General features: G+C 39.2%; 2 protein-coding genes across 4 annotated transcripts in view; one reads left to right on the plus strand and one right to left on the minus strand.

Annotated features, from left to right (window-relative positions):
* Positions 1 to 8,793, plus strand: part of ST6GALNAC5 (ST6 N-acetylgalactosaminide alpha-2,6-sialyltransferase 5) — a 75,122-nt gene extending 66,329 nt beyond the window's left edge. For all 3 annotated transcript variants that reach the window (XM_080406930.1, XM_080406928.1, XM_080406929.1), the window contains one exon: positions 7,300 to 8,793. In XM_080406930.1, coding sequence (XP_080263056.1) covers positions 7,300 to 7,531 — 232 coding nt within the window. In that variant the 3' untranslated portion in view covers positions 7,532 to 8,793. The remainder of the gene's footprint in view (positions 1 to 7,299) is intronic.
* A 6,756-nt stretch (positions 8,794 to 15,549) lies between these two features.
* The window catches only part of PIGK (phosphatidylinositol glycan anchor biosynthesis class K), a 68,380-nt gene continuing 57,467 nt past the window's right edge, over positions 15,550 to 26,462 (minus strand). The window contains exon 11 of the mRNA XM_080406932.1: positions 15,550 to 16,166. Coding sequence (XP_080263058.1) covers positions 16,050 to 16,166 — 117 coding nt within the window. The 3' untranslated portion in view covers positions 15,550 to 16,049. The remainder of the gene's footprint in view (positions 16,167 to 26,462) is intronic.

The following is a 26,462-nucleotide window of genomic DNA, read 5'->3' on the forward strand; positions in this document are numbered from 1 at the left end:
GATAAATATCTGAATCTTTTAAATTTTTTTCTCTGCAACATGTCTTCAGTCCTCTTAAAGCAATTAATTAACATGTCCCAGGATCTGATTCCAAAAACAACAAACAGCATTTAATTACATTCTATAAAATATTTAAAAATTTTGTTTGTAGTGTGGGATAATTAATCCATCTTGTTGGTTTCTTTTAGTCTCCGAATATTTATCAGCTAAAAGTAATGCAATAATTGGCATGAAATTAATCTGAAAAAAGGAGTGCTGGAAAACATTACTTTTAATTTGTTTTTAAAGTTTCCCCCCAGTTAATAGAGGGATGGAATTCACACAGTGACTAGTTTCTAAAATGAGCTTTCTACACAACTCAAATTCAGATTGTTGTATCTCTGTCACATGAATCCCAATCTTCCACTAACTTACTTCCTAAATAATCCCCATCAAAAAAACCCACCCAGAACCTGAACCCACAGAATAGATGATCAGACCTATAATTGTCCATGTTGGGCATGGGTGTGGGCTCTAAGGTGTAGAAGCAGCACACAGATTCTGTCAGTGGAAGCTGTGTGACCCCTTCACGCTGTTTCATAAAGCAACAACTCGTGTACCTCTTACAGCTGTGCTGTGCCTCCAGCCGTACTCGGCACTCAGAGCCAAGGTGCTGGTTAAGGTTTCCCCTCATGGATCAGTGATACAGGGAAACAGTTTTCAGGACTTCTGGTACTGGACTAAACTCATGTTAGCCACACGATGCGAAGTTCTGATCCTGTAGAAATTCATGCATATTTGTCTTACATCAGCAATCTTTATGCTGACTTAAGTACCACCTGTCTATCCATTACTAGGCCTAGCACTCTGGCCTTTCAGAAAAATGTGGTTATGTGCCCACACCTAGTCCTGATCGCACTGGCACTGTTAGGTGACCCAGCAACGCACGGAGCTGGTACTGGCAGTCTGGAACAATGGCATCTGTGTAACATTTCATCACCTTTTCACGAATCCCGTTCACTAAGAAGTATTTGCTTGAATTTTCTGTTTCAAATATAGTGATTTTACTTAAGTCTGGTTCACTGACTAATTCAAGATGCATTTCAGGGGCAAGGGAAGCAAGGCTGAAGTGACAGGTTAGCTCATCTATCAAAGAACAGGACTGCTTTGATTTTCTCCTGAATACTGACAAGGATCATTCAGGAATCTGCATTTGTCCTGGGCACGTAGAATTCCCTGAACAAATTACAGTATAAAATGTCAACACTAAATTCCAATTTGTGAGAATTTCTACAAATTATAACAAAACACTGATGATAAATGCCGTGATGTACTGCCAGATTTCATCATGAATTCTCCCAGGAAAATAACAAACCAAATCAAATATTCCAGACAACATAAATACCTTCCACAGCACACCATTTCAGTTCCCCTGTCGTTTCAGTTGGCCAAGACACACTTCTTCAGGTTCTGTACATTGCTGGTCTGTCTTACTCCAGAAGTGGTGGCATTCCAGTGGTACACGGAAGTAATTCTTAAATAAACTGCTGATCTAAAAATGCAGAAGACAGCAATCCACTGAAAAGCTATGCTCAATCCTGACTTTTCAGGCAAAGTCTGATTAGTTTAGATACATATACTTAATTTAAAAGAAAACCAAACTGTTTTAAGAGAGGCTGAAGTTGTCCCTGAGACCATATGAAATTAAATTATAACAAAAGAAAGGCTGTAATCAATCCTGCCATTGATAGATGTTATAATGCTTGCAGCTTGCATTAAAAAAAAAAATCTTAACATAAAGGTAAACTCACCTGGTCATAAAAATGGAAAAGGTCATTTCTTAATCTAAAGAATATAAAGTGTCTTTACTTCAGGTTTATTCCCCAGATGATGAAGGGGAAAACTCTAGTTGCCACGCCTGGAAGAAGCTATCAATGAAAATCTATGAAAGAAGCCTTTTGTCTTAAATGCAGTTAACTTCCTTAGTTTGCTCTTCAGCCACTTCTTAATAAGTTACACAGTGTCTCCTTTCAAAGAAATAAGGCCATAAAACAGAATAGCAGAAAGAAAAATATTCTGTGATTTTAAGCTGTATTTCCTGGGTTTCAGTCAGACAAAATACAAATCTACCATTAAAAAAAAAACAACAAAAAACCACCAAAAAAACCCACCACCAAAACCACCCACCCTACCTCTTGAGTGTGCAAGAATGGTATAGGTACTATATATATAGATACATATATATAGTATAGGTATAGTTGCTATGCAACTAAAGAATCATCAAGATTAAAAAAAATAATACTCTTACTTCTATTCAGATTTATCACCAAATTTACAACTTCAGCAGATATCCATTATTTTTTAAGTATTAATTTGTGGAGTAAGTAATGAGTGTGGGTGATCACTGTCATGGAACTAAATTAGTATCACATCTGCAAATGTGAAGGACATCTCAAAGGTACTGTGAATATCATACTGTTGATTCTGCTACAAATTATTACCTTAAGATCATTAACCAAATTGCTTCCCACCCGTGCAGGAAAAATAGTCTAATGAAGGAGCCCAGAGTACAGACTAAAAGATTTGTCTCTATTATTTGCAACAACGAGTTTTAGATTCATTTTTATTTACTTTCACTGGACATTGATTTTTAGAGCCGAACTGGAATTGGTGACCTGATTATTATTAATTTCTAGTACTTTACATCAACTCTGTATCTAGTATTGAATCCTATTATTTTGCTAGAGATCTACGCTGTAAGGGTTAATGCCTTTGATATTGCTCTTACACTGTTAAACACATCTGACTTGCACATTTTAGAATAAGATAAAAGCTTGTGCTTCCATGCACGCTGCAAAGATTTTGGAGAGTGTGCGCGCCTCCCTCTCTTTTGTCACAGGAAAGACAAGCCGTCTTGCCCCGGGATCCAATCCTAGCCTGTGCTGAGCAAACTAGCACCCCAGATGGGAAGCGTTTCCCTCTCTGCGCTCCCTTTGGCAGCCTGCTGTACGCACAACACTCACTCCTAAACTGGGACATGGAGGATTTTCCTCTTGCCTCCCTACACCAGCAGCCAGATGGCGGGGCACAGATAGCACCACACGTCCTGAAGGCACTGCAGTGCTGCTGCTTTCCTTTGTGGCTGCTCAGCAGCGTTGGTGGGAAGGACACAGACAAGCCTTAGTGCAGTTTGTAGTAACTCAAATCCCCATCCACGGGCTTATCGGCAGCAGTGTGAGTTTGGTTCCTTGCAGATGCCTCTGGGTACACATGCACAAAAGGAAAACTGAAGGTGCTAGTGAGAAAAGCCCTCTTTTAACCCCTCTCCTCTTTATGGGCCTTCTGGAACTCACAGAAACTTAAAGCTTAATTCCGAGCCTTATTTTAACTAATATGAATAAGTTTTGCTCCAATTACAGAGACAGATCATTTTCCTATAAGAATCCTCATTTGACTGCCAGGCCATTTCCCATCTGCGATAATTTGCCTGAAAATTGGCATTTGAAATCCTTTAATTTATTCCTTTGGGTACAGCTTTTAAATCTAGTGTTTTCTTACCTCCCTCTCTCCACTCTCAGTTGCTTTAAATCAAATGCAAAGGAGCAGTTGTTGCTAGTTACATTTCCTGGGGCTTATGAGGGGCTTGACGGAAGAAGGGGTGGCTGACAGGATTGTAAATGCGGAGACAGTCATGTGCTGTGGCCCATATGCCAGAATCTCACCTCATTACCTTAATAACTCAGTAACAAAATGCATAAATGGTTTGGAAAACAGGGCTAGTATGGAGGTGAAGGAAATGGAATCCTGGGAATAGAAGGCAAAAAATGATCCAGAAGTCTTCATAGTCCTGGCACAGCACCTTGCCCATCACTCAATGTATTAATGACACTTCATTCACCCTTCAAAATATAAATTATTTTACAAAGCGTGTGAGTACACGTAGTTTTAGTGGGCTGATTTATGATGGCTCTTCATTTGTAGAGGGAGAGGTTGACCAGAACGTGATATGGGGTGGCCTTGTTTTTCTGCCTTGTTTCTTTTGAGGCAAACACTGCTGTATTTTCAGCTTTTGCTGTGGGTGGATACCATCTGTGGGAAAATGTGCACTGAAGAGGCAAACAGTAGATGACTGACGTTGGGTAGAAGTGCTCACCCGGTTGCTGTGCTGGCAGGCTATTAGGCAGGAAGTATAGTGTATTTTCCAGAGGAATTTCCCTAGGTTCCCCCCAGCTGTGATATTAACGTGCATGCAGAGTCTGACAAAATACTGATTAATGTCCAGTATCAGTCAGTGATAAAACAGCATCTGGTTTAATGTTAATAAATGAGGTGGCAAGCAATTTCCGTATAGAAATTACTCATGAATTTCATTTGCTGGTGACACAAGCTAATTGCAGAGTTAGAAGATAACACAGTACCGTTAATTTGGGTTACGGTGTAGTTACTCAAGCCAGAGTTCAAGTCAAACCTTACTAGCATGCAATCTAGGGGAATCCAGAACTCCCACAAAAGGAGGAAGACTTCAGACAAAAAGTCCTAGGTATCTAACTGCCTTGCAGAGTTCCTAAATCCAAAATGGAACATTTGGAATGTAGCCTGAAAGCCTCAGTCAGCTGCAGAGTAGTCTTGGAGAGGTCTAAAGCCACCAGCTGTTTTGCATTGAATTCACCACCACCTCAGCCAGTAGACCTACACAGAAGCCTTGACAGCACCCATCAGGCAATGCCTGAACCCAACAGGGTGCTCAGACCGTGCTCCTCTGCCTCTATCATCCACCAGGCCCCGTGCGCCAGGTGTTTCTGGAGCATTTCTGAGAGGATGCTGCACAAAACCAGTGATCCGTTACAGCCTGGAGCTAAGGGCATCCACATAGGATACTCTGGTGTTAGCTTCAGAGCTTTTGATGTAACGTGGAATCTCTGTCTTCAAAAGGGAAGTGCATTTCTAGACTACCCACTAGTAGAATATCGATAACCTAAGAGATAAAGCACTTTCTGGGAGGAACCGGCTTCAAAATGTTGCTTCAAAGAGGCAACAGAAGATGTAACCCTAGGTAAATACCAAGTTACCAGAGTGAAGAAGGAGGACCACTATAGAATCATAGAATCGTTTAGGTTGGAACCTCTCTCCATCTGATCCACCTACCCCCTTGCACCTGTATACTTTGGGTTTTGTGTGGAGGAAAACCACCAACCAACCAACCAGCATCCCTATAGAACCTCCATGAGAAATCCGATTCCGCTTACCACCATCACCCACTGCTAATTTCAGGGCACAGCAGAGGAATAGGGAACAGACATACAGTGACCAACCTGCTTTTTGCTCTCCCAGTTCATGTTCTGCAAACCCAACGCAGGCCTTCAGAAAGGGCTGGGGTGGGGCAGCGGAGGGAGGATCCCAACCAAATCCACCAGGAGGTACCGGGCTGCGGTACTGGGCAGTTAACGTCTTTCCTGTGACTGCATTTGTTCAATGTCTGTTGGGAGATACAATTTCAACTTTATTAATCCTAACTTTAAAGCAGTAAATTTACACTGAGTAACAGAGGTTTACCTCGAGAACGCAAGAGTAACATCTGGCTTCAGTGCAGAAAGGAAAAGCAGTTTAAATTGAGAGGCAAAGGCCTATTTGTTCAGTAGTTCTTAAGAAAGAATAAATCACATAGAAATGTATCCTATTAGATTTACAGTAACCATGCAACTGCTTCATTGAAGAGATTATAATAAAAGGTCCAATGTATAAAAAAAATATGTGAAAAATTAGCTGAAAATTGAGATCTAATAGTTGCAACTTTAAAAAAAAAAAGTTTCTATATGAAGGGTATTTCTTACATTACAAATATGTTTTCTGTAGGTAAGATATTGAAGGATTTCTTTTCACTCTTAGGTATTCCAGCGAGAATATATACAGCAAATTTAGAATCCATCATATTCTAGAAATGTAATTTTATTGTTGTTCTCGCCTTGTAAGATTGATCACCGTGTTGTGTTACCAGGAAGCTAGACTGACTGAATTAAAACGTTAATCTAAGGTACAAATGGAAAACAGCAGCAATATCATACATTACCACTGCATATACAATATGGAAAACGGTAAAATAAGAAAAATTAAGAGAACTGCGTAGGTGACAGAATTACACAGTAAAAATAATGACCAGATCAGAATACTGACAGATTGTGGATGCATTCAATTGAAAGTGAGCTTAAATATTAGCTCTTCAAAATGAAAATAATCAAGGCTATATTAGAGCTGACAGCCCTGAATCTGCATAAGATTTCTTGCTGCATACTACGGTCCTGTTCAGCTCAGGCTTTAACACAGAGCAGTTCCAAGGCTTCACTAAATGGTAATATTTGGATTCACTTTTCTGCCATTACAAAATAATTTGTTGGTAGCAACTGGGGAGCTTGGTACAGTTGGGTTATTCTGTCTGGGATAAATCCAAAGAGAAGGTTGTCAGCCCAAAATGCCTGTGCCCAATGTGAAAATGTAATGGGTAAAGTTTAATGTAGAGAACAAAACAAAAGGAAAATTAGTCACTCTGGCTTATTACAATATAAACATGCCTTTTACAGAAAGTAACATCAAAACATTAAGGTTGAAACTGCTAAAATGAACTTTATCCTGAATATCTAATTGGTCTTTGGCATATCCTGTGTGTCACCTCATGAGTACTCGTCTCCTGCTGGTTAATGCTGACAGGCTCACAAGGTCAGAAGGATACTGTGAGTGACCGGTTTTAATTTTTAGCTTAGATACATGAAAGTTGCCATTGTAAAATCAAAAAGAACTTATTTGTGCATCAGATGTTTGATTATAAACCCTGCAACAGCAGACCATCACTGACCTGCCATGCAAATACTCTCATTGAAGTTGTACAATCAGAACCTTGTGCACCATGCTGGGAATATTCAACTGAGCTGATGTGACACAGATAACCAGCCACCTTCCCTCTATCTTCCCCCCCGTTCAGTAAATACCTCTGCGAGGCTTTTTACAAATCACAATCTAGATATAAATCTCTTTTAAGCAGTCTGCTTCGAATTTCAGAGTAGTAACACAGCCCTGCAGCACTCTCCCTTGTTTTCGAGCTGCTGCTGTCCTTTATTTAACTGGGAGGAGGGGATTAAAGGAAAGCAATAGAAAAAGCAATGCCCCATTCTGTTGTATTAAATATGCAAGAAAAATACAGCTACCTAGAAATTCGGTTTAACTGGCATGAAAAGCACATTTGAGGCCATCCGTTTATTAAAGATAGCATCTCTTCAATCAGTAAAAAAAGAACATCTTGGGCTTCCATCTATTTTCTCTCTTTCACAGGGATCCTAATCATCTTTCAGTACCTTATCATTATTACGAACCTTTGGGACCTGATGAATGCACAATGTACATTTCACATGAGCGGGGACGAAAGGGCAGTCATCATCGTTTCATCACAGAGAAACGAGTGTTTGAGAACTGGGCACGGACATTCAACATTCACTTTTTCCAACCAGACTGGAAACCAGAACCACTCACTGTAAATCACCCTGAGGTTAAACCGGTGGTCTGAGGGATGAACGCACATGACTGCAATCACAGTCACCCACCGTATCAGCCTTCGGGGTGTCGGATCTTCTGGGACAGCAAAGCAGCCCAGAGGAAAGGGTTAACAGCACTTGCAGCTGGTAACTGCAACAGTCAGGAAGTTACGATGGAGGAGCAATGCGTATCACCAGTACTTCCTGCTGAACTGTGCATTAATCCAGTATATAGCCGCCTTTGGCCATCTGACTTCCTCTATGTGTATGTGATTCGTGAAAAACAACTTGAGTATCATTAGCGGATGGTTAACTCATCATGGATTTTTAAAGTATAATGCCACTGAATTTTCATAGTGAAAACTTAACAGTATTTATTTAATGGAGGTCTTTATGCAACCTAGGCCAGCATTTTTCTAATTCACAGTTACGTGGTTGTTTATCTTTCATAATCTTTCAAATTCAAAATTAATATCGCTGATGGTTTGAAAGGCCTAGCTTTTTATTTATAAAATTTGTTTGAAAAATAGAATTCTATATAGCATGTAATTAATATTTGATCTGGAAATGTTGCATTTCTTTTAAAAATTTTGGGCTCCGTTCCAGCCTAAAGCCTTTAACAGCAAGAATGGTCCCATGTGCAGATCTAGCTAGCTTTCCATTCTGACATCTGATGTTAATATGAAAACGGTAGTGAAAATTCTGTTTGATATTAATGTGCATTTGCTGCTGTGCTATCAAGCTGCTGGTTTTTAATTAGGGGTGGGAGGAGGGAAGGCAAAGTCTACCTAAAAAAATCACTGGCTATACCAGCATGCTTTTCAGTGGAGAGGCTAAGGCTGGAGGGGTTTTCTTCTGTTTTGCCTCTTGTAGTCTTGCAGGAGGCTGAGGGAGCGACCCTGCTGAGGCAACAGACTACAAGCCAGGCAACAACTGCTTGAAACACGACCAAATTTCTGAAATGAAGTTAAAACTACCAGGTACTACCATACCAGCCATACTAGCCAAAAAGATTACAACACTGCACCTGCAAAAATCTCTGCCTTCCACTGTCCCAAGATCATCACTGATCTCAGAGATCCTGGGTTGCACCAGCTGGGACCTGGCAAGAGTTCCCCGAGTACAAAATTGTCCCCTTGAAAAGAGCAAAGTTTGGTAGTTTTCTCGTGAAGTACATGTGCATGGTGAGTCCCTGCAAGCCAAGGGACGGACAATGCTAGTGCTGTATATGGAACCTCACAGTGTGAATGACTAGGTTACGTTTGGCTTGTGAATAAAGGAGATTTCCGTTTCAGCAGTATTTTTTCTTTTGCCTCACAAATATTGAATATCTTAATTTCTTTGAAGTATCGATAGCAGTAACTATTGCATGAAACATTATACCTTGGGACGAAAGGTGTCTCTCATTAGACAAATACTAAAGCTAGAACAAAGATACTACCTTAAAGATGTCTAAATCCAAGAAGCTGAACCTCAAACACAATATGTAGAACTGGGACCAACGTCACTATAATTTAAACCAACTCACAACCTACGGCCTTCCTCTTTCCAAAGTGGACAGCAATAGCTGCAGCTGCCCTACAGATACCCCGATTCTCTGGGGACAAAGGGAACTGCCCTATCGGGGGCAAAACAGTGTTACCCCTGTAACACTGCCTGGACCTGAAGAGCAGGCTTCCAAGAGCCACTCTACTTGCTGCAGCCCTCCCCACTATCAAAGAGCAAGAAACTATAACCTATTTTTGCCTTAAAAGCTTTCTTTTGGTGTTCTTCCTGGCACACACCACTCCGAACACAAACTGAAGGCAAAACTCCACTAGTGCCAGTTCCTTATAACCTGTCTCTTGTCAGCTGGTGTTCCACTCCCCCCTTTCACTGATTGTGCTTTTTTTCTTCCACTTGATTTCACAACATTCTACAAAAAACAGAATGGATTTTGAGCTAATGGGAATCTGAACATCCTTTTCAGCATGTGTACTGGGGCGTGTATCCAGCAGATATTGCTCAAATTGATGAACTCTGTCAAATTGATTTACAGATCTTTTCTAATGTGACTGCAAGAGATGGTACAGATCACAGTAGGTCCTCTGATGCCACCATGCTTTTGTTATTTGATTAGTGATATAATAATAAAAAGATCTTGTCATTCTAAAATACAGCTCTTAAGTTTTTCCATTAATCAAGGGCTGCAGGATGTGAATGCTAAATATTTAGTTATGTTATTATTAAACATAACTAAAATATAAATTTAGTTATATATAGCTAAATATAATAAATAAATTTTGTTATTATTAAAACCAGATCATTTAAAAATAGCTTACACTGATCTATTTTAGTATTCAGCAGAAACACGGGAATCACCAGACTCTGTTGTGCTCCCCGTGCTCGTTTCCAGTCCGCAAGACTGGTCGATACCAAGTAGATCAGATGAAGCATTAAGAATGTGAAGAACCACCACGGGGTAAGCTGACACCGAATCTCCTAGCTTCCAACAGAGTTGCTAAGGACTGAAAATATTTCTTCTTCAGTTTCTGTTAGTAACAACTATTGTGGTGTTCTGACCCTTACACACATCCAATTTTTTAAACAAAACACACCCCAAACTCACTTGAGTCTCATTAACCTCCTGTGAAGTTTCAGCAAGTTCCCCCATCTAATTGCAAAAGGTAGGAGGGAGTATCGCGAAGAGTAAGTCACACTTGTACATATAAAACTCACTGCAAAAGGAATTGGATGAAACCAAGGGGAGAACAAGTTTTAAATAGGATCGATCACACGGATTTATATGGAACATAAATCCTGTCCAAAAAGCACAAGTTGTAAGAGTGCAAAAGAAATAATTTCAGAGTGCTGCAATTTTAATTTACAAATTACTGATGTGTTCTTCTATAAAAGCACAATTTTTGAACTACAGCATATCGTGCTACATTTCAGCCTGAAGTAAGGTTTTATGGCCTAGTTATAAAACAAACAGATTTATGATAGAAAGCGCTGTCAGACCAGAGATAACTAGTACAAACTAGGCACTCCTGCCGTTCTCTGGTTTGTGCTGTCATCTTGCACTCTTTGCCATAATTTGATCAATTCATGATCTTCAGCACGCATCACTCCACATATTAAAAACTGTTGCAGAACAGTGTTTACAGACATCAGCAATTTTAAGATCTATGTTTAGTTCTAACTCCTTGCATACCTTATGCTTTTATGCTTGGCTTCATCAGAGCAGCTATTTTTCATCTTGAAGAACCATAGCTCTTATGCCATGATAGGTGCAACTGGAATTGAGAATGATAAAGAAAATACCTCTGCAACTAAAAACAGAAAAACAGAACCACTGCTTTCTGATATTTTGGTACAATGGCTGCAAGATTGTCAGTGAGCAGCATCATGACACAAGGCAAAACCATGCTGCACTTTGAGAAAAATTCGCATCCAAAACGTTCAAGCACCTCAGAAAGACAAGTTAATACTGTTTCTTCCTGGGTAAGGAAGCTAAGGAAAGGGGAGGTGAAGAAACTTAATTAAGACCAAGGTACAGCCTTAGAACTAGATTTTAGTGAGATTCAGGTCTGCTGACAGCCATCTCTGACTCTACCCAGTAGAACGCACCATGGCAGTTTCATCTATTGCATGTACATACACATGAACGGGAGTATAAACTGGTAAAATTCTGCAGGACGTGCTTACCTGGGTCTTGTCCTGCAGTATTTCTCAGCCGAACTTCATAGGAAACCAAGTGATTGTTACCCAGAAGAGCTCTAAGGAGACAAGGACAACAGTAATCCAAAAATAGCGAGAAAAACACTGGGGCATGGGGTGAGGGGAATCTAAAGAGTAAGGAATACAACGTGGTTTGTGCTGTCTAGCTGTATTCCCCTGGAATATGAGGACCAAAGTCAGGCTGGAGCTGACAAGTACAAAGTTGTGGCTCAAGAGCAATGGCTGTCCTGCAGAAGTTTCTTTTCAGTATTCTAGAAATCAATCGTGTGCCACAAGAACTCTACTCAACCATCCCTCCAACACTTCTGTACAATAATACGCATTAACAGTTTTTGCATTTTTTAAGTGGTGAAAGGCGAATAAAAAATTAAGTATGTTTTTGTGGCATATCATCCATTTGTTTTCAATCAAGTTTTCTGCTGTCCCCAATCTCTGTCCCCAGATTGTACCATATACAAAGGTGCCTTCTCTCCAAATGCCACAGGCTCCATGAAATATGCATTCCCACTCTGTGAACTGCCTTCCACCTCATCTGTTTTTATCAAGTCCAAATAATCCTGAACTTGTAGAAGCCTTTCAGTTCACAACACAACGAAGTACTGGATCAAGTTAGCCATTTACCAGCAACTGGCAGCATCTCATTTCCCCATCTATACTGAAGGGGGAATTAGCTCAATTTTTGAAAGTCTTCAGAAACTTTTTCTTCCTTCCCTCTAAGCACCCATCATAGAAGAGAAAGAAGCAGCTCTCAAGATTAAGAATAACATGAATGCCGTGCTGCTGGCGTCAGGATTGCCAGGGCTGCAGACGTCGCTTGTCTGCCTCAGTGGGACAGTTACTCTTGCAAATCTCCCTTACAGGAATACAGCGCAGCGCCTCCCTGCCCGGGCCACTTTGCAGATCCTCTCCGCCCATGGTAAATTCACAGCTGAATCTGGTCTTTGTTCCTTCACAAATCACTGATTTAGTACTATGTGAAAGTCAGCGCTGCTTTAGCACGCCATTATACCCATCGGAAGGCACACGAGACCACGAGATCCATTCACTTCAGTAGGTTTTGTGGATGCGGTAGCAGAGAACAGAAATCAGACTGCTGAAGTGAGATGGAAATGGGCTCAATTTGCAGACACTCATTACAGGTTTAGAAACAGATTACATTTGTTTTCCTCTAATCAATAATGGACACCAACTTCCAGGGGGGGAAAAAAAACACTAAAAAAAAAAAAAAGAAAAGAGTCCACTCTAGAAGAGATAGACTATCACTAATGCTACCTGTAAAGATACTTTGGAACAGTCTGTGATCTTTGCTCATGCTAAGACAACAGCATTTCATGGTGATAGTCACATAAATGCAAAAATATTCACCTGGCATAGCCCAGTGAAATGCCAATTGTCTCCTCACTGCTCAGGGCCACTTTTCAGTCTGTTACACAAGTGTAGCTTAGAATCATATATTTGTGTAAGCGTTTGAGCACAATCATACAAAACAGCGTTCTCAAGTGTATACAGCACTTCATAAACTGCTCAGAAATCAAATGAAGAGCAGAGACGTGAGAGAACGTGTGAGTATAACCCTACTGTTAACTTACAACTACTTCAGTTCAATAGTAACACATTTCAATAGGTGATCCTGAAAGAGAGCTGTAAAACTGAAATGAAACAACTTAGGTTTTTATCATCCAGGAGTATTCTAAACAGTGTTTATGAAACTCATTGCAAGACCAGTCAATGCAGTTACATAGTACAGGGTGCAGACATGAATGTACAAAATTTTGAAAACATGGGCATGCTTGGTTCACAGATCTAGTTATGTAGACTCACAAAATCCCCCCAATTTAATTCTGCTCTAGAAATTTCTATGCAAAGAAACATCAAGAAACTGCCATCTGGCTTGTTTTCTCTCTGTGCACAATGGAGGAAATACCTATACTGCACAAGCACACTGCTTGGCCTGTAAAACACAAAGGGTCTGTGAGTAAGAATAACCTGGCTGGTCCCCAGAGCCCAGAGCCCAAACTGAGTTTGTCTGAAGGGCCTTCAGGGAAAATGAAAAGCTTACTAACTTCAAATAAGTAAATAAATATACAAAACACATTTACAGGCAATTCTGTGAGATTTCTATGCTGGATTTCAGACTGTAACTATTCAAAAAATAAGTTATCATAGTATAGAAAATACTGTTTCCTAAGTGTAGCACAGGGTGCTGTACAGTGACTCTGAGAACCATCTATTTCAGCTGCTCACTTTGTGCATGTAAAAATGTTAGAAATGCCCGAAGCATAGTTTGCTGCATCCCAGTCAAATTGTTGTTCTCACTTCAGTTTAATCACCTTCACTGGCACACTTACTGAGTGCTTCTATTCATAAATTGCATTTTAATAACCCACCTAAGTGCCTCCTTATCCCCAAGCAGGTAAGCTTTTGAAAAAGCAGCATCTTTGGTACCTTCTGCTACTTGCAAAATTCCACCGAGTTCTGTAGATGCTTCTGTCTACCACTTCCTGCAAAAGGTGGCTGGCTGAAGGAGGGAAAGAGAAAAACTGAGTAAGGGATGAGGAGTACAAGTAAGTGTAATTGCAACTGAAAAGCTCCATCAACTTCACTTTAGCCACTTTTTAAAGTGTGAAAAAACATGCCTATAAAATTGTAAAATTGATGAAAAATATTCATTACAATTTAAAAAGAGAATCAAAAGCTGTATTAAAACCTGAAAGCTAAGCAAATAGTCTAAGAAATTCTGCAGGATTCATTTCTGTATCATGTTTACACATATCTATAGTGTGTCTGCATTTCTGTACAGTCTGTCTACAACAGATCTTAGTTCACTGTTGCATTAGGAATAGCTGGGGTGGAGGGGGTGTCTGATTTTAAGAAAAGTCACCGTTGTATCAGATTTTGGATATGAAGTCATTGCTTTTGAAGGGTGCTACCCAGAAAACCCCCAAACCCAACACACCAACACCTTGTGAAGAGACCCAGAGATCCAGCACTAGGAATGCTGCTCAGACCTGTTCAACTCCTCCTCTCCGAAGGAGGCACTTCCAGCAAGCAGAGCCTTCATCCTTCACATCACGTCGCACCGTTGTCGTTTGTGCAGCAGTTATACCAAAACTTCTCATCAGCAGACTGGGAAGAAATCCCTGTTATTATTTATCACAGAATATCAGTTTACACAGCTATAGGGACAGTGGTGTAGGAATGCTTGTTTTAAGTACAGATTAATTCCTATTCCTGATGCTTAGCACATGCTACTGAAAACAATTCCTGCTGTTCACCAGAAAGCACAAGAGGTGCAGCAAGCAAGTGCTTACCTCCTGATAATGGATCGTTTTGTACCTTTATCTTCTCCAAGCCTAGAAGATGTATGTAGGAAAAAAATAATAAGGTTTTAATACTCAAGAGATGTACTACACTGCTGTTTCTATTATTTTCTGACATCAGCCCTTAGAAACAGCTGGAAGCCTCAATGGCTGCCTTCTCTGCAGCCCTCCCAGTCAGTGCATACACACAGCTCTGACAAGTTCGCTACCCCTAACCCGAGGCTACAATGCCACAATCAATCTGAAAGAGAAGAAAAAAAGACAACAGAAATGTTTATGCACTCAGATTTCTGTTCTGTGCAATACGAAAATGCTCAATACCATACTCTTCGAAAAATATATTTGCTCTGATACTATGTGATTACAAGTACTTCCTAATAACTTCCAGAGATACAAATCTAGCATTTACATCAAGTATGCATCATGTAAGCTTTATTATGATTAAGCTAGAGAACAGGTTCCAAAAGCATACTGCAAAATCTTCTCCCTGCTGACAGACTCGTTTCTATACATGCACAGAGTTGCTCTTCTCTTCACTAGTATCAGTCTATTACACACAAAACCCTTTTAGCATACGCTCATCAGTAAATATCCAAGAACAAAAAATCAATATGCCAAAACAGAATTTACAAGACCTAGGTGATAAAGCTTATTTTCCAAGGGCTCAGAAACTACAGAAAACAACAGTGCAATTTATAACATTTTTCATCCTCATGCCAGAATCTAATTTCTTCTGTGCAAAAATCCAGTGCACTGAAAATCCTGAAAATATCCAATTCCATATTGTACGGAGTGGAAATACAACACCTGTGAAGGGTTTGTAATGGATATGGTGAAGTCAGTTTGACTTTTTCTGGCATTTTTTTGAAGTAGATTCTGTGAGGTCATATATTTTTGTTTCACTTTTGCCAACTCATAGAATCTTAGACTCAAAACTGCCTAAGGTGAAATGACTGATCTAAGGGTTGTATTTAACAAGGAAGAAAGAAGGAGAAAAAAAAAAAAATCAATATATTCTAGAGTATTTTTATTTTTGTGAAGAAAGCTTTCAATACATCATGCCAAAGTCTGCAAAGTGGCTTAAGTTTTTATTGATAAAATGACATCTTAAATAATGTTCTGCACAATGTCTAGTTCTTTAGTGATAGGTTGGTTGACTACTTCTAAGATTTACTTTGAAGTACGGGAGAAAGAATTTGCCTATTTACCATACACAATCAACCTCAGAAATTCTGTTACTATGTTTAGGTCCCTCCTCTTTTTCAAATTTAGCTGGAAAGAAAAATTGCTCAGAAAAACATTAAAATACATTTAAAACAAGACAAAGTAAGGAAAAAAAGTCTAACAATAAAATCATCTGTTAGACTCTTTACAAAAAAGGGGCAGAAGAGGTGACTTCAAAAGAACCTTTAGTAGAGAGATCTCAACACTGTTCTTCACTGCAGCCATAGTAACACATACACGGAACTCGGATGACACCAACGAATCCAAAGTTCTTGCTTGCTTGAATTCAGAAGATGTGTTTCATGTGCTTGATTCCATATGTTTTGAAGAAAACCATGATGATCAATGCCCAGAGTCCTAAAATAAATCCTCCAGGAGGATGCCAGTCCTTTTGTTTTGGTTTCTGAAAAAAAAAAAAAGAAAAAGAAAAAAAACAGAAATACGAAGAATTGATACTTGGTTTTCACAATAAACAGGCACTGTCTTTATCGAGTCCAACAAGAACGTTAATCCTTGCAGTACAGAAAAAGTCCAGTAAACTGCATGTCTTCGTGAAGTAGAAGCATCTTCTTGATGTGGTGGAAAGGCTGATGAGGGGTGAAGCTGTCACTCAAGCAGGGAGGTTAAGTACCACAGAAAGGCCACTAGAGCTGTGCCTGTGACACCACTTTGACAGTGAGTGTCAGTGTTGTGGGACATGTTCACACTCATTTGTTTGGACAGAATTTCTCATATCTGGTCTCATGTTAATACAAGAGAAAAAAATGCTGTGAGTATGAAAAACAGTTGCTATAAGTGAAAATGTGAAAGAGAAAATAGTGTTGTTTTTCCACTACCTAGAGTGTTTGCTACAGTTTCTTTTGTACTCAGAATTATGTGAATAAACAGATATCAAACCACATAAGTTAAGATTCACTGTAACAGGAATACCATAAAACAAAATAGGATTGTTTTTAATGTCAATCACGTTTCCCAGGGGCCTCATTGAGTCTAACTGCCTTTCCTTAATGTAGAAATATATTCTGCAATTCAAATACCTGTCCCTTCAACAATTTTTTCATCTTTGGTAAAAAGCAATACACTGAAATTTGTTAAGGCCTTTTCTGTCTCACACTTAGCGGCAAGGCAAGATAAAACCTATCTGTCCTCTTCCTCCTCCTCTTACTTAAAATTTCAGACACTCCATATTCAGTGAGAAATGGATTGCAGAAGATAAGAGCTGCTATGTCTCCCAAGATCTGTCTCCGGGGCTAAAAATAAGGTGAAGCTATATGAATATAAAATTTTAGTTAAGAATATCATAACAAAAATATCAGAATTACAGTATTTAGAAGTATAACTCAGTCCCTCGTACCTCAGCAGGTATGTTTTACAGATCTTCTACACAGACAGATGATTTACTATTACAATAATAAATACTGAAGTGCTGGCTGAGCTTTTTATTCCTGCCTTGCTGAAAGATTTGCACTATTTTGTCCTTGTACAGAATGAGAAACAAGGGGCACAGAGTATTTTGGTTTTGTTGCATTTAAGTCAAATTTAAAATTTCTACCATGTGAATAACTATTACAAAAAAAGGTACTGTGTTCGATTTCTGCATGAATCTGCATATGGAAGCTTGTCGTTCTCCACTAAATGCACCAGGTGGCTGGTGAACTTTAATGCAATAAGGAACAGTTTGCAGCATCTGTTCTTTCAAAACAGCTTTCCTATCAACAAGAAAACAATGTTTGTTGATTGCTCAGCTCCTATTTTCTAAGCGACATAGTTTTAGCTTTAGGATTTTTCTTTAGGTACCATGCTTGTAATTAAAAACTGTAACAAATAGCCACATCACCTGAGACACCCAAAGAACTTGGCAGTCAAATATTAATGATTTTACTCTGATACAGGAATCACAGAACCAGCCTTACGATTTCTATCAACAACAAAACCAAAGATACGAGCGACAATGGTGTCTATATATGCAAACCACTCCATTTCCTAAGGAGCACTCATCAGCTGCAGTGTATGTGCTGTTGGTAATCTGCCACCTCACAGATGCTCACAACCACACATCTCTGTATAAACATCTCAGAAAATCAGCTCTGCATGTTCAAAAAGGCTGCCAGCACACCTCGCTTCTGAAAGTAACAGCACACGACACTTCTCACACAAAGGAACTTTCTTGTTTAAATCCTCCTAATTAACCCCTAACTTCGCATGCATATTGCAGTGCCTGTTTCATCAATCTCTTTGTACTATCAATCTTTCCTTTCTTGGATCTCAGACAAATTCTTTACGACAAAGTGGCACCTGACCCTTCTAGACAAATGACTTCAATTTGCAGGCAGTGACATTAAAAGCCTCTCTCTCCTATTTTGTATAGAACACGTAATTTAATTTCTTTAAAGAATTTATATCAATAAATATTTATAAGGTGATCTATGAGTATGGTTTTACATTTTGTCATGCCTTGTACTGATGCCTCCATGGAATTCCACAAAGAAACAGAGGTGAGTGCAGCAATGGCTCTGTGCTGGAAAATCAAGGACACATATAGTTGGTTTAAAGCCATGGGACACAGTGTTAAAATGTAAAGGATTAAAACCATGAAGATATGACAAAAAAAATACATATGAGGCTATTAAAGGGCTACATACTTAGTAATCTTAAAAATAATCTCAATGAGAAAGATTTACAGGCCCAGAAACTGAGATCTACATATAAATATTAAACCATAATAAAAGGGCAAAGACATGCAACTCTATTGTACATCTGTAAGTCAATAGTGAGGTTAATTGAGCACAAAATTATACTGAAATATGCCAGTATCTTCCACCAGGGACATACAGACATCAAAAACTTATGAATACCTAAAATGGGATTACACAGATTCCTGTTTAAACCTACAAAGTATACCTGTAAGAGCTGAAATACGTCATTTTCTTTAAATTAACTTGATCATAGATTCCCAAGAAAGTTCATCACTGAATTAAAAAATGTAATTAGTGCTGAATTGACAAGTTAATCCTTCTAAAATTGTAACCTATATAACACAGAAAACTTCAAAACCAAATCTTTGTCTAGCTGGGCACCTCAGCTAAGCAGCTAACAGCACTGGAGTTCCTTTACAAAAAGCTGTATTTTGCACCGGTGAATCACACCCATCTACGTGCAAGACTGAGTTGTTGCTTCCACGAATTATGTCAGCAAATTTTACGTATAACATAGGCTGGCAGAGAGCTTTCAGCTGGCACCGTTGAAACACCAGACCCAACATTTCTTTCCTCTTGCTACAATTGTGTCACTGCCAAAAGCACTGCCAGTGTAGCTACGTCAGCAAGGAAGCGCGGCATCACGCGGCACCGCCACCGCTATGCCAGCAGTGCCGCACACAACGGTGGCACAGGCAGGATGCCTTCCCGTAAACATATGTCAGCCTCAATCGTATTGCTGCAGAAGTTGCTTTGACCACTTTGCGTGAGCAGGCAGGGAAGAGTCACAGAGATCTCTACTAATGGGAAAAATTATTGAAGTAATAAAGCAGCACTCTAATAGCAAATGAAAAAGTTTCCTTTTTAGATCCACATACTGGAAAAAGATTTAGAAAAGACAGAATTTCTTTCTACACTTATACCAGTTCTGTGGCTATAAGCAATCCCTACATAAACTGTCCCTTTATAACAATTTTAGGATTGATCAGAAAGCATTAATGAATACAAGTTTTTCCCAGATTCCTAAAAAAAAAATCCGATATTTATCTGATAAACAATGCCTCATACAGAGTCTTATTTCAGCAAGTTTCTGTGCAAGTCAGGCGATTTTTAGAAGTCATTCATTTTCTCACTTGCAAGAAAATGCTAAATGGACAAAAAAAATTGTGTTGAAGTATTTTAATTTGCAATTAATTATGTATCTCTATTATGCCTAAATTGATGTGAGAACGTGTACTATTAAAAGACTACAGAATGGCTGTAGTACTTACAAATTATGCATAGCTTTCTCATATTTGGGACTGATCTGCAGGAGCAAAAGCAGTAGCTCTTCTGGCTACATTATTCTCAATTTCATTGTTGTTGTTCCCACCTAAGAACTTGGTATACCATGTACGGCTTATGTAACTAATGTACTCAGGTTTTGTGAGTTATATCACAATGCAACCCCATTATAAATGCCCTGTTTATCCCTACAATAATAGCAGTAACACACAGGTGAAAGGCACATACAAAACAGTACAATGTGTCATGAACAAATACATTTCGCAGCTTAAGGGCTAGTCATTATCGAATTGCTGGAGATTCCAAATTAAAAAGATAGGTAGCTAAGCAACAGCAAGCTTCCTCCTGTGAACAGTTTTCTGTTGTATGCTCTCTAGTTCTGGTAGACTCATTATCCTGTGGAACTTAAAAACAGTTAACAGAGAGTCGCTTCAGGTGCTGTAATTAAGGAGAGGATAAAACAGTGTATTTTCAAACTGGATAGGTCTGCAGGGACCCAAATGGAAAGTATCCAAGACTTTCAATGAACGTGTTTCATGAAACATGCAATACTTGTTACTCCAATTAAAATGAGTTTTATGCAAAAAATAATATAGTATTAAAGCTGAAGTGCTAATTAGATTGAGAACGATTTAATTTTAAAATGTTACATAAGAACAAAAATAAGATTTAATACATCGTATATTAACATTTCACGTGGAAAACACGTTAAATATCATTATAATGCAACCCTATGGTCCTTTTCCAAGACAACACCCTTTGCATTGATATCCTCAGTAAGGACAAAAATATCAGTACAGAAAACTTTGGGTTAAACTCAGAAACCACATTTGGGTGGTACCAGTAGAGAAAGCAGTGCATACAGCCAGGAATGTAGTAATTCCCAAATGGAAAAGGGATACGCAAATTCTTCAGTCTCCTCCAGTATATTATTCCAAACAGAGCTTTAAGAAAGTGGGCAAAACCTTAAAAATTGATGTGCACATCATCCCCGGTATGGGGGACATCCTCCCCAACCTGAGGCAGATGGTGTGTATGTGTACCACGAGTGCAAAATATCCGTATGTAACTGCACAAAAATAAACCATTAGAAGAGCTGTGTTCCAATGAGTCCATTAAAGTGGCAGCTATTGTATTACAAATTAATCCCTGCTTAATTCTCTGGCGTTTCAGTGCAGAGTGCCCTAGACCCAGTTATGGCCTATTTTTTGCAGCACACGCGGTAGGCGATGTCACCCAGCATTCTGGGGCTGCCTGGCACACAGCAGCAGCTGCGGCACTGGGGGGAAACCCTGTGCACGCTCCTCTGTGGAGTTCTCCACCTCTACTAGTCCTGGGAGTCAGCAAGCACTCTCAGGGAAGTGAAGCGTGCTTGTCCATGCAGTGCTTGCCACTGGGGTGAATTTTATGTATTTTGGGGTATAAATTTCTAGGTTTTCTTCTTGGTCATTCTCCATTTAAATGAATGTTTGTATTTCGTCCATTGCAACACTAAAGGTTTTCTTTCTTGTTTCTCAAAATACCTAATTTTATGTTAGAGTATGTGTTAAAGACCAGTACTGAAATCTGAAAAAGGAAAAATCCGCATTTCAAAACAGGTCTTTGAACTCCAAGGCCAAACTCAGATCCAAGACTGAAACGACCTGCGTGCTTCTCCTCTCAGAAAAAATCCCCACTGATCTCAAACTGAAGGACAAGGAAACTCCTTGGAAAAGCCAAATTCTGCTCTGCAGTGCACCGTGCACACTATGTATTTCCTAGAGGCACTCCATAACAATTCAGGTTTACCTGCAATTTAAAATCTCAAAATGGGGAATCCTCTCAATTCTTATGACAAAGCACACAACAAAGTTTAATTGCGGAATGAATTTATATGTATCACAAGCAAATCACAGCACAAGGCAGGTCCTCAAAGCTTTTAGTGGAAGTATGCACTTCTAACTTGTCAGTTACAGTTTGGATTTGGGGTCCTCACAAGGGGGTGGGCGAAATCAAATACCTCCAGCCATCTAGTAATAGTTTAATCCTCTTTTGTGCCCACAGCAGATTAAAGTCATAAGAAAACTCTGACAGAAACAGTGCCTGTTAATCTGCAAAACAATTTAAAGCACTTTTGTCTAATCTCCCAGTCTGTATTTATTAACCGCAGTGCCATGATTACTGATATTTTCAATATTAATAAAATAATGAATAAAGTTCACTCACCAACAACAAAAATTCATGAAAGATATGGGAAAGGACAGCAGTTAAACTAAATTAACATATCAATGCCAACAACTGTATTAAAAATATTTAATTTGAAAACTGTGTAATCACTGTAATATAAACTACAATACTGTTATGATAGTTTTTAATTTCCTTCCAAAATATGTAATCTATAAGTGCTTTTAAGAAATTAACTACTAGCTATTATTCTCTACTTCCAGTGTTATCTCTCAGCATTTCATAGCACTTTAAAGTGCTTTTAGTGGTTTAACAATTATTCATTGATTTCCCAACCTGTGACACAACACATAATATACTACTTCTAATCAAAGGGAGCTTTCCCAGCACCTGGGACCCAGCGCAGTTTAAATCCCAGACAAGCCCGTGCTCAGACGAATGATGCCCGCCTGGCAAATACAATAGGGATTGTACCAGGGGGCCTCCAAACCAAGGCGTGTGATGTGCTACATCCAAAGCTAACACACACAGCTCCGTACGGCGGCAGTAACCATTCGTATCCATCTTCGACAGAGTGGCACAGCACAGGTCTTGCCTCTGCTGAGGTACAAGAGCTGAGCTCCTACCTGCTCAGGTACCAGTGAGTTCCATAATGTAACTCATGTATGCTTTAGGGTAGAGATGAAAAAAGTCACAATATAAACTTGTATTTAGGAAAAAACTCAACTACATCTATTTAAGGTATATTAAGCAGACTGGGGGTTTTTGTATTTTAATCAAATTCATACTATTACATGAATATATTGTATGATCATGATTTTTCACAGAAGGGCACGTAAGACCACAGCAAATGTATGAATTACATTTGCAAATACAAAGCTTCGTGCCAGCTGAAGCATGCAAAAATAGAAGATGAGCAGCTTAAGCAGACTCAGTATTCAAAACTTGGCCACCCTTACACTTTGAGAGGCATCCTTCTTTTTTAATATGTTTACATTTAATTAACTTAAACAAGAAAAGGATCATTGGCAAAAACAAGACTAAAGGCATTCAGTGCACAGTGCCATGCCACAGACAGAAAGATAAACTGCAAGGTCCTTACGCTGGAGGGGGTTAGAAAACGGCAAAAATATGCACTAGCAAGGCAGACCTCAGTGGAGAGGAACATCTAAAAATGACCAGATGTAAAAGCAACTCACTCTCTGCTACCAAAACTTTGGGTGAAACAGACAGAAACAGCAGCTGCAAAGAACAAAGGAGACTAAAAGGGTGTGTAGGAGCTACTAGAGGGAGAAAAATATTTCGTAGTCACAAAAATACAACTGCAAATAGGGCCAAGCTATTCTCAGAGTACTGTTCTTTTAAGCACGACGCCCAATCTTTCGAAGGAGGACAGCACTCCCACCTCCTCCGTGGAAATCTAACTTGGATTTCCCATAGCGTCTCTCTGGAACAACTCTCACCACAAGGTGAGTCCATTCAAATGCTTTTAAATCAATATGCTTTGAGGCAGGTTTTTTTTTCTTAATCTTATAAAATTAACTGTATGTCTTAGAACTTCCATTATGAAGTATAATTTTGACCATTCAAATTCAAATGAAGTTGTTCCTGTTTATATGGAGTAACCATGATGTTCATAAATTATTATGCTATTCCTTTCAAGGTAGTAGTAACGCTTCTAACCACACATTTTTTTTCTGGATATCCCATGTGTATCTATTAATTTATTTCCAGGTGACAGGCTGTATTAACAACAGATGTTAGACAACATTAGTCTTATATTCAATATGCCATATTGAGTAAAAGATCTAATAAAATCTCTCAACAGCAACATTTTAAGAAACTGAAATCCAAATAAATATTCCTTATTCACACAGTTTTTACTGCTCATTTCTTAAATCTCTACAACTATAATTTTAAAAGTTCTCCTTTGCCCTGAGCTGTGTGCTACATTATACGTGTGTGCAGCAGAGCTCCACATTTTCTAGCTCCAGCTTGCAAAACTCAAAACAGCATTAGATTTAAGAGGCAGGCATGAAAAAATGGATGGAGGGAGAATCAGGGCTGAGGCAAAAGCTGCCTGCACATTTATATGAGCAAGATCAAATATGGCTGTTTATTGCAAAACATTTTCATTTTCAGTGAGAAATCAGTGTGTTACAGCTGGTGATAGATTGGTTTGTTCCCCACTACCACCCAGCTTTTAAAGGCAATTTTGTATTCAGTAGTTTTGCACTGGTATGCCAGACAAGTATTCTCACTCAAGTTTACATTGTACATACACTCTGTGTGAGCGGAGAAAAAGGAAAAGGAAAAAACTGTTCTGAAACATCAACCTAATACTTTTGGCTACTCTAGCTGCTATACAACCTCAGAAACAAATCCTAAAACATGGACACAGCAGTAACACAGACACTTATTTAGTGGTTGCATGTAGTTACGCCTAGAGCAGAAAGCTATTTCAGTTGTGCTTGGTGTGTCAAAGAACAAGGAGTCCCAGAGAGCAGATCCATTCCTGCAAAGTTTTTGTAGGCAGCTGCCATTAAAAAAAAAAAGCAATGTTATGGTATCGTAAATGTTCACTGTTCCTGCATGATATTTGCATGACACTAGGTTCATCAGTCAAATACCATGTGGGGCTCAACAAAGACCATCTTTCTGGAAGAAGGAATGAGCGTAGCCGAGTACACACCCTCCCAGACTACCACACGCAATAGGTACAGTATCAACATCTTTCTGAAAAGGTAAGTCTTTAACAAAGATAAAACCACAGATGGTCTTACCTTGTGGCAAACCAGTTGCACCTTTCCTGCCTACCATCTAAACTATCCACAGGTTACTGCCCTAGTGATGTCACGTTGTCACTCAGTCCCCTGTAAGTACTGCTCATCATCTGTTTGTCAGTCAGGTATTTGTAGATAGTCTTTCATGTGAAGCACTCCCTGCTGAAAATATGCAAACACTCACTAGTTCAAAGAGCCCCACCACTGGAGTCACACTTCTCAAGAAACACTGAGCCAGAGGAGACAGCTGTCAACATCCAGGGCCTCTCACCCCGGAGGGATGCCGAGGGGAGGACAGAGCTGGCTACAGCAGGGCTCCACAGCCGAGTAAGAAAGCAGTCATTACAGAAGTAATCACTTGCACAAAGTCGAATCACAACCTCATACAGAGAATGTGAGCAGGAATGACAATGCGGAATGCTGTCTTGTCTGTCCAACACAACTGCTCCATTACTGGAGTCTTCATTCATTTACCCCTTCCATTCATTCTTCAAATGGAAATGATTCCATCAAATTTCAACCCTCTGAATTATTTAGGAAAACAATTCCAGACAGAGCACTAGAGAGCAGCCTGCCAATATCTCTATCTCTGGCCATTCATCAGTCCTGTCAAGAGCTTGTGAGTTACACTGCCATGCTCCACACAGCATGCCATTGAAGAGTAAACAAAACATAATTAACACAAAAAAACCACCAATAACACCTCACTAAGTTTACACGGTTAAGTGGGATAAATGTTTGAATATATGTAGAGCTAACATTGCCTTCACTTGAGGAAAAGTGTTCAGGAAGGTATCTGCCATCACAGTATTGCAAAATCCGTCAAGCTAAAACTGATAACATTTATGTTTTTTCCTTATCAATGCGAGCTTATTGGTAACAGCTACTTTTTATGCTGCATAACCTCAGAAAAAATATAGTAGATGGAAGAAAAAACCTAGCAAAACTGTTACTGCTAATTTTACTAGTGACTGAAAAAACATTTAAAGAAATACTGTCTATCAGAGAAGCTTTCATGTGTAAACAATAAAAAAGTAATGATTAATAAAAACTGTTCAAGGTTATGTGAGAAATGAAAACGTTACAGAACACTGAACTGACACCAGAAAATGGAATTAAATCTTTCATCTTGGACAACCTACTATAACATACTTCAGTAATCTGCTTTATATAGAAAGGTCCTGCTCCTGCATATATTTAGTGACAGGTAACACAAACTAAGCCAAGCATTTAGTCTTACACTCAAATTACACGTGCTTACACACACACTGATGTTAATACTGATTGCAGTGAGCACAGAAACAAGCAATAAAATAAAGAATAAAAACTAAGAAATACTTTGCCCTTCACCTAAGGATCTAACAGCAACCCTGCCTTTCCTCTCCACTCCACATGCACATCCATCACACACTTGGCTTTCTTACTCCTGGCATTATTATTCCAGGGACACAAATACAAAACATCAGAAACCTGTAAACTGGAAAACTAATTTAACAGCCAGAATAGATGCTGACCCTCCTATCCAGGCCTCATCTCACAAAAACTGCATGACACTATTGTACTTTCAGTGAGATAGTTCCTGTTCACAGCTTTTGGGGAAAGAGCAGCTAAGGAAGAATCAGGCCACTCTAAAGTACACGTTAAGAGAAAATGAAAGTGGATCTGGACAGAAGCCATTCAGCAGTGTCAGGAAAACTGATAAAGCAGAATACACCTCATCCCTGTAATACAGCAGACCTGTCTTTTCACCAGTTTCTACTGCAGACAAAGCCA

This window comes from Falco punctatus (assembly GCF_963210335.1).
Source record: "Falco punctatus genome assembly, chromosome: 11".
NCBI lineage: Eukaryota > Metazoa > Chordata > Aves > Falconiformes > Falconidae > Falco > Falco punctatus.